At 47.1% G+C, this 17526-nt stretch overlaps 1 protein-coding gene across 1 annotated transcript; it reads left to right on the forward strand.

The window, feature by feature from the left end:
* Positions 1-5573: 5573 nt before the first annotated feature.
* Positions 5574-17306, forward strand: Atxn1l (ataxin 1 like). The gene is made up of 3 exons (XM_090357327.1): positions 5574-5680; positions 8063-8124; positions 9703-17306. The coding sequence occupies exon 3, from the start codon at positions 9820-9822 to the stop codon at positions 11887-11889; it is 2070 nt and encodes a 689-aa protein (XP_090213453.1). The 5' UTR covers positions 5574-5680; positions 8063-8124; positions 9703-9819; the 3' UTR covers positions 11890-17306.
* The last annotated feature ends 220 nt before the right edge of the window (positions 17307-17526 follow it).

Raw genomic sequence — 17526 nt, forward strand, 5'->3', positions numbered from 1 at the left:
TTGAACTTTGATTTTCAGATCTCAGCCTCTTGAGTAGCTAGGATCAAAGGTGTGAGGCACTGGCAACAAATGACAAAGGCTTTTGGAAAATAAACTAGTGTCAGGCACAACACACGCTCGGTAAACCCACTGAAGATTTTTCTCATCTCAATATCTGCTTGGGCATAATTACCATTCTAGTTATTAGCTTCCATTTCTGTCTTAAACTGAAGCATTCAAGCAAGATAATATGGTAGTAAAAGCAAGAACATGTAAGCCACCTCCTTTTCTTTTTATGATATATGTTTTCTTTTTATCAGCACGTTTCTCTGGTTTGATCCTTAAAGACCAAATAGGGTTGGCACAGCTATCTGAGCTTCTTCTGTGTGCACTGAAGGTCCACAACCCGCCCCCCAGAGACATACTAGGAAGAAACATAGACAGCAGGTTTGAATGCCCTGGCTGCTTGAGAAGAGGAATAACCAGCAGAGCAAGGTTCTTCTCTTGTTTTCCATCCACCTGACTACTGCAAACTCTCCCATCACAAAAATTCAATCTATGCACAACAAAGGAATGCAGAAAGTATTCAGAGATCTGAACAAAACAGATTGAAGTTCAACTCTTCAGTCTCCCAATGTCCCAAATACCTTGGAAAATTTTCCTTTACTCTATCAGCTCTTAAAGTTTAGTGGAAATAAGAAATTCAGTAGCTGAAAAATGTGGCTTAGTAGTAGGGTGCTTGCCTAGCATGCATGAATCCCTGGATTCAATTCCTCAGTATCACATAAACAGAAAAAAAAAAAAAAGCCAGAAGAAGCACTGTGGTGCAAGTGATAGAGTGCTAGCCTTGAGCAAAAGAAGCTCAGGGACAGTACCCAGGCCTTGAGTTTGGCCCCAGGACTTGAAGGAAAAAGGGAAGAGAGAGAGAGAGAGAGAGAGAGAGAGAGAGAGAGAGAGAGAGAGAGAGAGAGAGAGAGGGGAGGGGAGGGAGGGAGGGAGGGAGGGAGGGAGGGAGGGAGGGAGGGAGGGAGGGAGATAAAGAGGGAGGGAGATAAAGAGGGAGGGAGGGAGGGAGATAAAGAGGGAGGGAGGGAGGGAGGGAGGAAGGAAGGAGGAGAAAGAGGAACTAAGTGGACAGAAGATTAGGAGATGAAAGATTTCCAGATGAGAGAAATATAAGTCATCTCTAGCCAGTTTTGGTTGGTTCATACCTGTAATCCTAGCCTACTCAAGAGGCTGAGATAAGACAGATCTAGCCCAGATTAAACTTTCTTGAGACCCCATCTTAACAGAAATAGGGTATGTCTATCTTCTCATCTACTGCAGAAAGTTTTAATAGGAGGCCAGCCTGAACAAAACATGAGACCCTTTAACAAAATTAATCATAGCTACAAGGCTTGGGGGTGTGGCTCAAGTGTAGAGTGCCTATCTAGCATGAGATCCTGAGTTCAATCCCTAGCACTATTGAAGAAAAAAAAGGAAGAAGGAAGGAAAAAGAGAAGCAAAATAAATAGCTAATAGCCAAAAAGAAGAGTAAAAATGAAGAAAGCAGAGCAAAATAATTAGTTGAGATTTTTCTGTCTTTGACTATTGAATCAGTTACCTAAGCCATCTACTGTATAAGACTTGAGGTAACTGTTGAATGCTAACTCCTTTGTACAACTACTTAAGGATAATAAAAATATAATTTAAAAAATAGATGAATTGGGAGAAGTAGTTCAACCTCTAATCCTTGCTACTTGGGAGGCAAAGACTAGAGAATTAAGGTTCAAGGCCATCCTATATATAAAGTTTGTAAGACTCTTTCTCAACCAAGGGCTGGTGTGGTGGTACACTTTATATGCTCAGAGAATTTTTAAAAAGACCCTACTTCAAAAACACTAGTGTAGGGCTGGGAGTTTGGCCTAGTGGTAGAGTGCTTGCCTAGCATGCACAAAGACCCAGGTTTGATTCCTTGGTATCACATACAGCAAAAGGCTGGAAGTGGTGCTGTAGTTCTAGTGGTAGAGCACTTGCCTTGAGAAAGCCCAAGGACAGTATTCAGACCCTGAGTTCAAGCCCCAGGACTGGCAAAAAAAAAAAAAAGTTTAAAAAATACCAGTGTAAGGCCAGGAGCATGGCCTCATGGTAGAGTGCTGGCCTAGTATACACGAAGCCCTGAGTTCGATTCCTTTGTATCACATACAGTGAAAAAGCTGAAAGTGGTGCTGTGGTTCAAGTGGTAAGGGAACCATCCTTTTGAAAACCCAAGGACAGTGCCCAGGCCCTGAGTTCAAGCCCCAGGACTAGCAAAAAACAAGTGTAGAGGAGACATAGTTCAAGTGATTACATGCTTAACAAATAGAAGACCCTTAGTTGAATCTCTAGTATGAAAAAGAAAAAAAGAAAAGAAGAAAGGAAGGAAATGAAGAGAGAAATGGAAAAAAAGAAGAGAGGGAGGGAGGGAGGAAGGGAGAGAGAGGGACAGAGAGAGAGAGAGACAGAGAGAGAGAGGGAGAGAGGGAATCTGCTACTTGGGACTCTAGTGTCAAATCAGGAAATCATCTGAACATCTTAGGGTTGTTTATTTGTTTTTGTTTTGGGGGTTTGGGGTTTTTTTTGCCAGTCCTGGGGTTTGAACTCAGGGCCTGGCACTGTCCTTGGACACATTTTGCTCAAGACTACTTCTCTGCCACTAGAACCACAGCACTACTTCTGGCTTTTTCTGTGTATGTGGTACCAAGGAATGGAACCCAGGGCTTCGTGCATGGTAGGCAAGCACTCTACCACTAGGCTACTCTCCCAGCCCCAACATCTTAGTTTTTTGTTATTGGTGGTTGTTTTGTTGCAGGTTCTGGGGCTTGAACTCAAGGCCTTGCACTCTCAAGGAACCTCCAGTTCCAGCTTTTTGCTGGTTAGTTGGAAATAAGAATCTCACAATTTTTTTTGGCTAAGCTGTCTTTGAACTTTGACCTTCAGCTCTCAGCCCCCTAAGTAGCCAGGGTGATAAGTATGAGGCACTGTCTAGTCAGAACACACTTTTGCATTGTCATTGTGTTAATGACTAATAGTTCTCTCTTCAAACAAACTTTTTTTGCCTGTATCTACCTGTGACTCCTGTTTCAACTTTGTATAACAAAATCAGCAGAGTGTACAGCTTGTTCTTCCAGAAAGTACCTGTCCTGAATACAAACAGATAGTACATTTCTGGCATGGCACATTTAATGCTGGTTTGGTACACTAAGCAATGAATTAGAAACCAGGATGTCAGTTAGAGTTAAAATCATTTCACTGAGTAACCACAGGATTTCCTTCTTGGCCAAACAGAGAGAGAGTGTATGCATACACTATCATAAGTAATATTAATATTATATCAGAAGTCCTCTGCTGATTTAGATGTCAGGAGTAGATTCATTATTTTATAAGCAGTGGAGTTGAGTGTGTGTGTGGCTCAACAACTTTGATGATTCTTTGTGCCCATCCAAGTGACAAAATATCAAAATTGATGTCTAAGAATTCTCTAGAGGGCTGAGACTGTGGCTTAGTGGTAGAATGGTTGTCTAGTATGCATGAAGCCCCAGTTTGAATCCTTAGTACCACATAAACAGAAAAAGCCATAAGTGACACTGTGGCTCAAATGGTAGTGCTCTCATCTTGAGCATAGAGAGGCTCCAGGACAGTGCCCAGGCCCTGAGTTCAAGTAGCTTAATTGGTTTCCTAGTGTCTTTTGTTGTTGTTCATGGAGCAAGTCCACAATTCCACATTACATTTTTCATGTCTCCTTAAGTCTCCTCTAATCTATGACAATTCCTCAGTCTTTTATCTTTTAGTATGACTTTGACACATTTATTATTATTATTGCTGCTGTTAGGAGTAGTGCTATTGTGGGTTGTGGGACTTGAACTCTGGGCCTGGAGGCTGTCCCTGAGCGCTTCAGTTCAAAGCTACCACCCGACCCCTTGAGCCACAGCACCACATCTGGTTTTCTGGTGGTTAACTGGAGATAAGAATCTCACAGGCTTTAGGACTTTTGAACCTTGATCCTCAAATCTCAGGGCCTGGGCGCTGTCCTTGGACACTTTTTGCTCAAGGCTAGTGCTCTGTCACTTGAGCCACAGTGCCACTTTCAGCTTTATCTGTGTATGTGGTACTGAGGAATAGAACCCAGAGCCACTAGGCCACATTCCCAGACCTGGACTTTTTTTAAATCTGTTTAATTTTCTTTCTTCTTCACCCCTTCTCTTTCATCTCTCCTCCCCCTTTTCTTGTGAGTTCTGCATTTTCCTTCCACTCTTCTTTTTGTTGGTTTTTTTTTTGGGGGGCGGGGGAGTAGGTCATGGGGCTTGAACTCTGTGCTTGAGCGCTGCCCCTGAGCTCTTCAGCTCAAGACTACCACCATACCCCTTAAGTCACAGCCCTACTTCTAGTGGTTAATTGGAGGTAAGAGTCTCAGGTTCTTTAGTGCCTGGGCTGGCTTTGAACTGTGATCCTCAGATCTCAGCCTCCTGAGTAGCTAGGATTACAGGTGTGAGCCACCGCCAGCACTTCCACTCATTTTATAGTAGTAGAAATACAAACCTAAAATGGAAAAAGGAATTTCCTAAATCATACAGCTATATATTAGGGACCACAGACAACTTGTTTTCTTCACCCACTTTTTTTTTAATCAAATAAAACTAGTTGTTTTTGCAAAACAAACTGAAAGCTAGCCTTGGTGGTTCATAATCCTGGCTACTAAAGAGCTTGAGATCTGCTACTGAAGGTTCTCAGGTCAGGCAGCAAAGACCTGGAAGTGGAGGTGTGGTTCAGGTGGTAGAGCACCCAGGCTTGAGCAGAAAGAGTCTGAGCTCAGGCCCCAGTACCCATGCACACACACACCCAAAAGAAACCCAAAGGAACAAAACAACTCCAATTAGAATCTTCCCTCTGCAATATTCCCAACTTGAGTTTTAGTGAGATTTTAGGAACTGTGCATAGTTATAATGTAAATACCAACGGTTTCGTTTTGTTTTCACTTTGTTCGTGGTACCAGGGCATCTCTTCTTTCATCTAAGCTGCATTCCACCGTCCTGGACTCCTTCTCCGCCTTCCCCAGGGGCTTTCAGGTGGCCCCGGCTGGCTTCTCTCCCCCTGGATTCGGGGTTGGGTCCACTCTCTTACCTGAGGGCCGCGCCTCTACTTTTGTAGAGCTGCTGTCTGGCCCCGGGGTCTCCAGGAGGCCTCTGCTCACCCTCCTGGGCTGGGTTACCTGGGCACAGCCGAAGGTTCGTGCCCAAGCGGCTTCACAACGCAGGACCGGACGTCCACACAAAGGGGTTCGCCGCTGCCGCCACTGTCTAATGTCTCTGTTTGGGAGCCCCCCCACCCCTTTAACTACCGTGGGAAGACAGAAAGGTCATTGTAGGGTTAGGATTCAGGAATCGGGCGCAGACCCAGTCACGTGATCGGCTCTCAGGGCGAGCAGTCCCCGTTCCCACCAGAGGCGGCGCTACACGCCGGGAACGGACGTCCAGTCCCCGCCCTTCCCGGGTACCGGTCCGTGACGTCATCTCCCCGCGCCCCAGGCAGGAGCCCTTGATGCCATCTCCGGGCGCCCGGCCTAAGGGCGGGTGGGGGGGGCGCTGGGTGTGGGGCGGCTCCGGGGCCGGGGATGGCGGCGGCCGCGGTCGCGGCGGCTCCCGGACGAGCGGGAGGAGCCCGGGGAGCGCTGTGAGATGGGCCGGTGAGTGTGGCCGGGAGTGGTGGCCGTGGGGCCGGCCTGACGGAGGGCAAACAGGTCTGGGTCCGGAGCTCCAGAGGAAGTGGCCCCTCCGAGCCCGTTGCCCCACCGCACTGGGCCCGAAAACCGCGGACGGAGGGAGCGGAGGAGAACCGCGCCCAGACCCCCGCATGCTTCCCTCCGGTGTGGCCCGGAAGGCGGCTCCAGGCACCGCTGCCCCCTGGTCGTGTCCCTGCGAGCCCTCGGCGCGGGAAGGGGACCTCAAACAAGGAAGCGTCGCCTGCGGGCCTCGCTCTGCCCGGCGGCCCCAGGCCGACCCCCGACCCCGACCCCCCAAGGCAGGGTTAACCATTTCAGCTCTTTCCTTCTTTTTTTTTTTTTTTTTATGGAGCAGATATTGCGAGTACACTGGCTTCCTCCCAGCTTCTCCCTTTCCGTCGGGTGCCCTTCTCTCCTATAGCGAATGAGGGGGTCCCCGCGGGGGGGCGGGGGTTCTACCTCTTGATATTCAGACCCAAGCGTGCCGAGGAGAAGCTAGCTTCCTCCTCGAGTCTGTTGGCAGTTCTCCGGAATGGCTTTCCTGGCCCCGCGGCTCGGTGAAGTTCTCGAGCTGTGTCCGCTGCCACTTGATTTCTCTCTAAAGCCCCTCCGGAGGCCGAGGTTTCAGATTCCGAAAAGTTGCTTTGCTTTGTGGACACCTGGCGCCCAGGCTTGGCCCCGTCGTCCTTCCGGCAAAGCCTTTCTCTCTCCCACCCCCCAATCCAGTCCTTGTAGCTTACGTCTTCTAACTAACCCCTCAGCGACTTTGAAGGCAGGTTTGGTTCAGCGTTTTAGCCGCAGAGAGAGCAAGGGTCATTCTGGGAGTGTGAAGCGGTGACCCCCCCCCCCTTCCATCTGTTGTTAGGAATGAAGGAGAACGCGAGCTGCCTTTCACTGAATTGAAACTGCGGGCAGAGAACGAGAGGATGACTTGTGCTCTCTGTGTGGTTGGTTTGTGGGATTAGGAACTTGATTCCCCACCTTATCGTCCCGTCTTTTCACCCTTTGCTCTTTTCACCCTTTGCGTTTGCCTTCACCACGCCAAATCCTGAGCTAAGTAGTGCCTTCCATTAGGATTGCGGTTTGTAGCGAGTGTTCTGTGGGACTTTGCAAAACGGTCAGCAGCTTCTCAGCACACTCCTAAGTACTGCTTTCTATGTTCAGAGATGAAAGCTCCACTCTTCGTTTTTTTTTTTTTTCCTTTTTGTGCTGATGCAGGGGCTTGAACTTGGAGCCTGAGTGCTGTCCCTTAGATTTTTCACTCAAGGGTGGCATTTCTGCCAGCTGAGCCACAACTCCAGTTCCAGCTTTTTTGGTGGTCAGTTGGAAATAAGAGTCTCAGGGACTTCTGCCTGGGCTGGCTTTGGACAGCAATTCTCAGATTTCAGCCTCCTGAGTAGGGAGGATCACTTGGCATGGCTTCTTTTTTGGTTGGTAGTGGGATTTGAACTCTAGCCTTGGCTCTGTCCCTGAGCTCTTCAGCTCAAGGTTAGCACTCTACCACTTTGAGCCAGTTTTTTGATGGTTAATTGGAGATAAGAGTCTGGAGGACTTTTGTGCTTAGACTGGCTTTGAACTGTGATCCTCAGATCTTAGCCTCCTAAGTAGGATTACAGGCAAAGGCAACCAGCACCTGGCATGGCTTCATTCTTTAGTGCTTGACATTTCTGGCAAGTGTAGATTCAGATATATTGATAGTTTAATGGGCAGTTATATTTTCCTGACATTAGCTACATGAGAGCCAGAAATGATGCATTCAGTTTCTGCCGTATCTGATTCAGTACTATATGTACTAAAGTCACTCAGGAAAAATTTACACATACACACATACCTCCCCCCTTTTCTTTTTACTCTGAAAACTATTAAGAAGGCTTCCCCCTTGAGGTACTCCCCCATGACCTCTTTTTATGCCCCAGAAACATAGTTTTTTTTTCCTCTAGTGCCACCTTTCTCATTTAAAAAAAAAAAACCCTTCATATCAGTGTATTCATAGACCCTGAATGAAGGTGAAATTACGTGCTCCCAATTGTTAACTTGAAAATAGTGCTAAAGTCTTATTTGTACACTTGACTGAAATCCGTTTTGGAAATATAGCCTTTGGGAGTAGAGTAGAGAATGAAGAAAAGTTGATACATAGAAACTTTTTTCCAGGGTTGTCTTCCTGCATATTAGAGGTTATTTTTGTTTTCTTTTCTGCTGCTTAGGCACACTGCATAAATGCAGTATTAAGTCTGAAGAAGATGAGACAAGACTTCCATGTGGACTTCATTGTTGTGTGTGGTTTAGAACTGCCTCTCACCATGATCCAGAGGTCAGTCTTACTCCATTCCTGTTTCTGTCTTTTAGGCTTCCAAGTCAGCCGGGAGGACACTTACTACGGCTGCTCAGAAGCTCCATCAGAAGCTCAGGTAATATAGATATCGTTAGGATTCCTTGTAGAAAACTATCTAGGAAGTGTCATTGGGAAAGCAATATAAGAAATCTCTTCTCAGGTCCAAAGAACTGGAACCCAATGGAAAGAAATAGGTGGCAAAATTTATATACTTGGAAACATTCAGATGAAAAAGATAGTTTCTGACAGTGCCAGGTTGTAGTGGTTCAGTCCTGTAATTGCAGCTACTATGGAAGTAAGAGATCTAAAGGATTGCAGTTCCAACCCCAGCCCAGTCAAAAGAGTTTGAAACCCCCATGTCAACAGAAAAAGCTGAGTGTGATTGTCAGTAGTGTATGGGTCCAGCCTGGCCCAGGCAGAAAGCAAGATGTGATAGAAGAAGTTATCTCCAAAAGGATGGAGGCATAGCTTAGGAGGAAGAGCATTTGCCTAGCAAGGATGAAGCCCTAAGTTCAAACCCTACTCCTGGAGGGGAGGAGGAAGGAGAGAGAAAAATTTTGAAAGCTGATAGTAGGAGAAAGCAAGAATTTTCTTTCTTTGTTTCTTTTTTTGGTTGGTATAGAGCTTGAACTCTGGGCCTGGGCACTGCCCCTGAGCTCTTCAGTGCAAGGCCAGCGTTCTACTCCTTGAGCCATAGCACCACTTCTGGTTTTTTGGTGGTTAATTGGAGATAGGAGTCTCATGGACTTTAGTGCTCAGTTTGGCTTTGAAACATGATCCTCAGATCTCTGCCTCCTGAGTAGCTAGGATTACAGACATTAAGCCACCAGGGCCCAGCTTAAGAATTTTCTTAAGAAACATATATTTAAGATAGAAATAAAATTATGATTTTATTTAATGATGATATCATTGGCAAAAGAACCAAAACAGAAAGAGCAGGCAAATTGAAGGTGGTCAGTGAGGAATAAAGAAGTCTTTCCAGACAAGAGAACAGAAGTTTATGTGAGATTAGAAGAGTTTCATCGTCTAAGTTGGAATATAGTGTTGGGGGACAGTAAAGATACTATACTTCATAATATGTTTAGAAAAAAATACAAAAACCTCAGGGCTTAATGAGGTTTTCTTGCGATAGGAATCAAAGGACAGAGGTTTAGCCAGAGTCATGAGGTGGGAGGGATGGGAGTAGGTGAGATCATAAGCCAAATTAGTCTGGGGAAAGGAAGCAAGAATGAGGTCATACATCCAGGGAAAGAAGATGTCACTTTACTCTTTGGTAGCCAAATGAGAAATTTAAGAAAAACAACAACAACAACAAAAAACTTGCAGCAAAGACCATGTGCATGTGTGCAAATCCCCACTTGAGGGATAAAACAGCGGAGGTAATGTGGGTGCTGTTCATCTGAAAGTCGCGTAGCCCTCGGATTATTTGTACATCCTGAATGCGCAGTCTTGTAGCTTTCTGCTTTGTGTTTTTGGTGACTGTTTTTCTTGTCAGGTTGAGGGGGAGGTAACCTTGTCTGCCCCTTTCTCATGCCTCCTTTTCCCACTGGGCTTCTTCGTAACCTCCTCCTCCCTGGACACAGTCCTTACTTGCTATTCCCTTTGACTTGGTTCCCTAGGTTACTTTTCTTTGCTTCTGATTTGTTCCTAGCAGATGTGGGCACCCCAGCCAGCAGCAGTAAGGGGTGCAGGGAAACCACAGAGAAGCTCCTTCTGATGCCCCAAGGAGCAAGCCAACCATTTCCTGGCTCCAGGACCACCACAAAGCAATATGAAACCTGTTCATGAGAGGAGTCAGGAATGCCTTCCACCAAAGAAACGAGACCTCCCCGTGACCAGCGAGGATATGGGGAGAACTACCAGCTGCTCCACAAACCACACACCCTCCAGCGATGCCTCTGAATGGTCCCGAGGGATTGTGGTTGCCGGGCAGAGCCAGGCCGGAGGCAGAGTCAGCCTGGGGAGTGATGGAGCTGAGGCCATCACTGGTCTGACAGTGGACCAGTATGGCATGCTCTATAAGGTGGCTGTGCCACCTGCTACCTTCTCACCAACTGGCCTCCCATCTGTAGTGAACATGAGCCCCATGCCCCCCACGTTTAATGTAGCGTCTTCACTGATTCAACATCCAGGACTCCACTATCCCCCAATCCACTATGCTCAGCTCCCGTCCACCTCGCTGCAGTTCATCGGGTCTCCTTACAGCCTTCCCTATGCTGTGCCACCCAATTTCCTACCAGGTCCCCTCCTCTCTCCTTCTGCCAACCTCGCCACCTCTCACCTTCCACACTTTGTGCCATATGCCTCACTCCTGGCAGAAGAAGCCACTCCTCCTCCCCAGCCTTCATCCCCAGCCCATTCATTTAGCAAAGCTCCTTCCGCCACCTCCCCATCCGGCCAGTTGCCTCATCACTCGAGTACTCAGCCACTGGACCTTGCTCCAGGCCGGATGCCCATTTATTATCAGATGTCTAGGCTACCCGCTGGATATACATTGCATGAAGCCCCTCCAGTAGGTGCCAACCCAATTCTTACCCCTCAGGAGAGCCAGTCTGTTCTAGAGGCAGCTGCTGCCAATGGAGGACAGAGACAACGAGAGCGAAATTCAGTAAGACGGGAAAGTGAAGCGCTTGACTCCCCCAGCGGCAAGGGTGAAAGTCAAGGACTGGTGCCGGTAGTAGAATGTGTGGTAGATGGACAGTTGTTTTCAGGTTCTCAGACTCCACGGGTGGAGGTGGTGGCGCCGGTACACCGCGGGACCCCAGACACCGACCTCGAGGTCCAGCGGGTGGTTGGCGCTTTAGCTTCTCAGGACTATCGCGTGGTGGCAGCTCAGAGGAAGGATGAACCCAGCCCTCTCAACCTATCCCATCATACCTCTGACCATCAGGGTGAGGGACGAGGATCAGCCAGGAACCCGGTAGAGCTGGCAGAGAAGAATCAGGCCCGTGGGTTCTACCCTCAGTCCTATCAGGAACCGGTGAAACACAGACCTTTACCCAAAGCAATGGTTGTAGCCAATGGCAACCTGGTGCCCCCTGGAACTGACCCAAGCCTACTGCCTGTGAGCTCAGAGATCCTAGTGGCATCAAGTCTAGATGTGCAGGCCAGAGCCACCTTCCCAGACAAGGAGCCAACACCACCCCCCATTACCTCTTCCCACTTACCTTCCCATTTCATGAAAGGCGCCATCATCCAGCTGGCTACAGGGGAGCTGAAGCGAGTGGAGGACCTCCAAACGCAGGATTTTGTGCGCAGTGCCGAAGTGAGTGGGGGGCTGAAGATTGACTCTAGCACAGTTGTGGACATTCAAGAGAGCCAGTGGCCTGGATTTGTCATGCTGCATTTTGTGGTTGGTGAGCAGCAGAGCAAAGTGAGCATCGAGGTGCCCCCCGAGCACCCCTTCTTTGTCTATGGCCAGGGTTGGTCCTCTTGCAGCCCTGGGCGGACTGCACAACTCTTCTCTCTGCCCTGCCATCGGCTACAGGTGGGAGATGTCTGCATCTCTATCAGTTTACAGAGCTTGAACAGTAATTCAGTTTCTCAGGCCAGCTGTGTTCCCCCAGGCCAGCTGGGTCCCCCTCGAGAAAGGCCTGAGAGGACAGTCTTGGGGCCCAGAGACTTATGTGACAGTGAGGGCAAGAGCCAGCCCGGAGGAGAGGGCTCCCATGTGGTAGAGCCCTCCCAGTCTGAGCCTGGTGCTCAGGCCTGCTGGCCAGCCCCCACCTTCCAAAGATACGGCATGCAAGGGGAGGAGGCACGGGCTGCGCTGCTCCGTCCCTCTTTCATTCCACAGGAGGTAAAGCTGTCTATCGAAGGGCGTTCCAATGCGGGAAAATGAACCTCTTTCTTACACCAGGACTGGGGCTTTAACCCCACAGGTGAGCCTCGCCATGAACAGGTAGAGGATTTGCACACGCTGACTGAGCAGGGAATGGTCTCTAGGCAGTGAGATTTGAGGGATAGGGGAGGGGTAAGGTAACCTCTCAAGGCAGGATCTGTTGCTCATAACCCCATGTCATCTTTTCAGGACAGCCCAGGGGCATCCTGTGATTGGGAGCAGTAGGCCTAGAGCAAAGAAGGAGGGGGCACACACAGGATATGAAACATTCCAAAATCAGGGCCTCCTTGTTCTTTCCTTCCCATCCCTAGCTCCTGCAAGGAAAAGGACAGGCTTTGGGAGCAGACGGTAGAGGGAGGAAGCCAAGAAAGAGCCAAAAATGATGATCCACAGCTTAATAGTAGCAGTAAGACTGAAGTTTTTTTTTTTTCTCTTATTTTCTTATTAATTTTTTTTTTTGTGGTGGGAGGGCAGGACGCCCCATTGTTGGAAATAAGAGGGTTCCCACCCAGAACCCTTCTTGTGAGAGATGTGCACTTTAAGGGGTGATTTTGTTACAAATGTCTTTGGCTGGGTTTGTGGGGGAGAAGCACTAATCTACAGGACTCTGCTTAATCCTCTGCTTCAGTCCTTCCCCATCTCTCCTCACCATTCCTCCCATAGGCTTCACTCTGTCTTCTAGGAAAGACAGAGAGAGAGAGAGAGAGGCGCAGAGAGGCCCCTCAAGGGTTCATAGTGAAGGGCTGCCTTGCCCAGGACCCAGTCATGGGACTTTGAGGAAAGACCTGGCCACCAGGTTATCAAGTTTCTGGAAAGGTGGCTGCCCTAACAAATCTCCTACTCAACGTGCCAGGCCTGCGTTTGGGATTTCCTTGAGTCTCTAGTTGGTAATAGTGACTTGAAAGAACAGTGAGTGGACCCTTTACCCCAGGTACCTACACCCTTCTGTTGTCTTGTTTATGTTGTGCCTAAGTGCCTGCGCTGCCCTTGCCCTTCTGCTGCCCTGATCTCTGCATGGTGTATTGACCTGGGCTTTGTGTAGCTGCACTGCCTTTCATCTTCTGCAAACTTGGCTTTGTCCACTCTGACCAAGGCCTCTAGTTTTTGGTTTGTAGGGGTTGTCTCTGGTTTCCTTCTCACCTAATATTTTTTAAATTCAAAATCATGTCCCCCTCCTCTTCCACTGCCAGGCAGCTTGGTGGAGAAACAAGGAGGGATCCCATGTCCCGGGCCAGGGTGCCTGGTGGGGCAATTTCTGGTGTTTTTAATGATCCCCTCTCATCTTATTCTACTGCCTCTCCTAGCATTTGGGCATGTCTACTCTTTCCCTCCCCACTGCCACTCCTATGAGTCTAGGATAGTTTGGTAACATTTCAGCACCTGAAGTAGATTTGATTTCATAATGGCGTATCCCTCTGCAAGAATGTTTTCAGGCTTAGTTGGATTTGCTTTTCCAGGTCTTAAGCTCACATCCCCTGTGCCCCACAATTTTTATTGTCAGCTTGGATTGTGGTATTACCCGGGTATTAGGGTTTAGACTCCTCTACGAGCTTTTAGGTAGGTGAGTGGTCCTTTGGTTAATTTTGGGGTGGGGGAGGGGGGTGTCTTTAGACTCTTGAAGGCAACTCAGGGTATTGTCCACACATCTGTCCAGTAGATTTCTCCCAGGGCATGATCCTGGAATTTCTTTTGTAGGTGTACTTGGATTGGCCAAGGCCTGGCCTGTCAACAGGAGTCAAACCAGGAGTCTCAAACTTCTGAAGTCTGAGCTATGGTCTGTCAAAGACTTTAGGCAAGTCTTAATGACCTCTCATTCTTTCACCTCCTCCCCAGCTGCCAAATGGGGATAATTAATTTTACCTACCTCCTGGGGGGAGAGGGGAAGTTCTGAGAATGGAGTCATTCTTAATGTTCAGGTGCTAAAGGTTGTTCTCCTGGGGGAACAGAGTGACTGAAACTGGCTTGTTTGCTACAAGCCTTGCACTTCACTGTTTCATTGAGAGCAGTTACCTGGTTAGTGAGCTTTTTGATGGTCCATTCAAAGAAAGCCACTGACTTGACTGCAAATACTTAAGTCTCTGGTTCATGTCAGAACCAAACCCCAAACTTGAGATCATTTCAGATCATGTCCTTTCCTTTCTTTGTCTCCTATTCTCTGAATGCTGCTTTCTCTGGCTTGTTTTCTCCAGTGGGACCTATGGGGTTGAGTCTTGAATTCCTTCAAATGAGTACCTTGGTAGAAGGCCTTATTTCTGGCTGTTTTATGAGCAACTTGTTCCTAGACATTATTGTGTGCATGAGTTGAATATATTGACATACACACAGTAGATGCTCAATAAATGCCCCCCCCCCAAGATACCAACTGAACTTCTTCCTTAAGGGAACAAGCCTATAGTTGAAATGAAGTCACTTGTCTCCATTCAGGCTAGTTGTGACTTCCCAACTTGGTAACTTTCACTGGGTCCTGGAAAGAGAAATTGTTGGGGGTCTTAACAAGTTGGTCTCAGACCTGCTACGATTCATCTTGTGTGAAGCAATTCTAATAGCCTCCCCTTATGTTGTGCCATGCCTATATAACATATTAATACTTGATTTTTCTGAGTGGCAGAGATATCTTTCAGTAAGTATGGTCTCCAGGAAAAGAAGCTTTGTGCTGTAAGTCTTGGTCTGAGCTTCAGCCTGTGTTTGCCTTCTCTCTCTCTTATAGCCTTTTCTTCCACGCCTGAAAAGTAGGAGTAACCTATGCAGTGTCCATTCTTCCTTAGAGATTTCCTAAGTTTCCAAGAGACATGAGTGGATTTTAGATATTGACCATTCTAGTGGGAAGTCAGCTTTAGAGGAATTGGCAGTTACCAAAAGCCAGCCAGACTCTTGTTAGTTGGCGGACATTCTCAGTTAAGAGAGAGGAGGAATGAGGATAGTCTGGCATGTACAGGAATTCCTGTATGATTTGAGAGAAGGGAACCTAGCAAAGGATGGTGTAATAGCCTAAGTCCTAGTCATCATACCTATCAAGATTAGTGTTCTTAGGGAAAGAGGTCTGGAAGCTTGGTGCTGAGCACTTGGACCTAAGGGGAGCATCCCAGGAGATCTGACTAATCCTTCTATACTCTTGGTCCCAGTTAGTCCTAACACCACAGGCTTGTACTGTGCTGCTTTGCCACTGCTGCTGTCTGCTTATTGTCCTACCTGCTGCTCACTAGAGCTTCCTATCCTTCTGTGTCTTTGGCCATGCAGATTAACTCCAGGCATCCTATCCATCCTTACCTGTACCCTGCCAGTGTTATAACTTAGCATAGTTGTACTGAATAGAGATGGTATGAAATGCTGCTGGTGGGCTGGTGAATCCGAAGGGATATAGCCTCAGTGCTATCAAGAGCCCTTTGGGTCCAAAGATCTCCTGTCCTGAGGGAGAGACAAACAGGTCCTTCTAGAGATTTTCTGTTGTGTTAAGTTTTTTTCTTTGTAGTATCTTGTATCCAGTTTTGAAAACTAAGGAAGAACCACGTTAGGACCTCTGCCAGCATCCTAGTGAGGTTCATCTAGCGCCAGTTATGGGAATTCTGCTACTGGGAGAAGGTTTGAAGTTTGACTGAGACACTTCTCCAGGGAGGTTACTCTTCCTTTTGTCAGTGGACATCATGAGTGATTTTAGAGGAAGCATGGAATGATGCTGTGATTCATACCTATGTCAAGCAGGCATATTGAAGATTTGAATGTTCACACTGGAGGTGGAGGAGGACATGGGTTGATGGGAAAGGGCCCAGGTCTGCTGATATGATAACCAGATTAATTGAATTGACTGTGGGAGACTAGGCTATGGTCTTAGAAGCAAAGTAAAAGGGCAGAGGCCAAGTTTTAGAGCGGTTTGACCTCCTAGGGATAAGTTTACTAAATCACACTGAAGCTACAATACTTTCCAGGTGGGAAAAAGTACACTACAGTTGAGAGCTGAACCCTACTAGGTTGGTTGTTGATCAGGAACTTGTGAGCCCTTGGCTGGGAAAACTTCACCCTCTAGTTTCCTGGAGTAGGAACGATCTCCCACATTATGCAATAATAAAATTAGCATCTGGGTCTTTGTAGTTGTCAGTTACTCTTTCAGCTCTAGGAACCATCTTTGGACTAGAAACCTGGTCTGGGCCTTGGATGACGCTAGCCCTCTATTAGAGTTGGCTGCACTCTCCATACCTGCAGACTATGCACAGTGCCTGGGGCAGGAGGAGAGGTGGTGCGTTTTCCCTGCTGACCCTCCCCAGCAGGAACAGTAGTAATAAATGCACTTTTCACACTAAAGTTTTATTAGTACTCCTGTTAAGCCTAGATCTTCTCCCAGTAGATTACAAACTCAAAAGTCTGTGTGATCCCAAAGCCATTCCACTGCGAGGCCCAGCAGTGAAGATGGCCACAACTGGGTTTCTGTCTGCAGTGTGGGTGGCAGCAGCCCATGTGCCTTTATATATTGTCAATCTTGCAAGCGTTTATTTTGTCTTTATGACTGTCATGAGGACTTAGGTTCTTTAGAGAGGGTGACAGAGAGAACTGTTGACACAGTGGTTTACACCCACCCCCTGGACAAGGAGTTTGCATGTGGTTGTGAGCTGGGAGGGTTACTGAGGCTGCTGGTATTGCTAAAGGCAGAGTTGACCCCTTTGCTTGCTTCATATTTGCATTCAGCAAACTCTATAGATTGTTGGGGAAGAAACTGACTGTATTCATGGCTAACTCGAAGTATTAAAAAAGCTGTCCCCTATGAACTTCTTAAGTCACACAGGATCCCTGTAGTCAAAACAGTATATGTTCCAGCTGCAGAGAGTAGACTGCTCTCAGCTTGCACAGCACCTTAGGGGAGGGAAGAATGTATGGATAGGGAATGGGGTGGAGAGAGAAGAATGGGAATTTTGTCATCCACGTGGCTTTAGGGTCCTACGGAGTAGAGAATGGCACTGGGGAGGTCTGAATGGATCTGATTTGTGTAGGAGTTCCCTGTAGATAAATTACTGATCCCCCAACTACTATCCCCAGTATGTAATGGCTGAACTAATATGTAATCAACTGCATTGTATCTAAAGCCTTAGAACTAGTCAGGTGCTCCCCCCACCCAACACCATTTCTTACCCTCTAATCCTACCTGATCTTTAACAAAGCATTAATAATTCTAAGGATAATCTCTATTTTGTTGTGCTTTTTTGTAACTGTTTTAAATAAATCAATTTGTACTGTATATTTGTACTTTTGTGAGATCCTTTTTGCTGTTTTACCATTTTAAGTCTCTGTACTTGGCTACACACAGATTGTATTTTTATTGTTAATGCTCTTCTTATGGATACCTGCATTTAACTTGTGGACTATGTAAACACAATATATATCAATATCTATATATCTATATATCTATCTATATAAACTACTAGCTTTTCCTTTTGGTGTTTGCTCTTTGTTCCTATGTTAGCTTGATGGTGGCTGTTCAGTATGTGTGGGGGGGGGTTGGTTCAGGAATGCTTTGAGGGGCACTTGGAATGGAATGCAAATGGAAACTGTCTTCCTGTGATGATCTAGAACAGATGGCCATAGTGAACTGAAGCATGGCCTGCAGTCTGTTGGTTTTGAGACCTGAATGTTTACGTGTAGATTTTAGAT

This window comes from Megascapheus bottae, chromosome 24, assembly GCF_031878675.1.
Source record: "Megascapheus bottae isolate mThoBot1 chromosome 24, mThoBot2.hap1, whole genome shotgun sequence".
Taxonomy (NCBI): domain Eukaryota; kingdom Metazoa; phylum Chordata; class Mammalia; order Rodentia; family Geomyidae; genus Megascapheus; species Megascapheus bottae.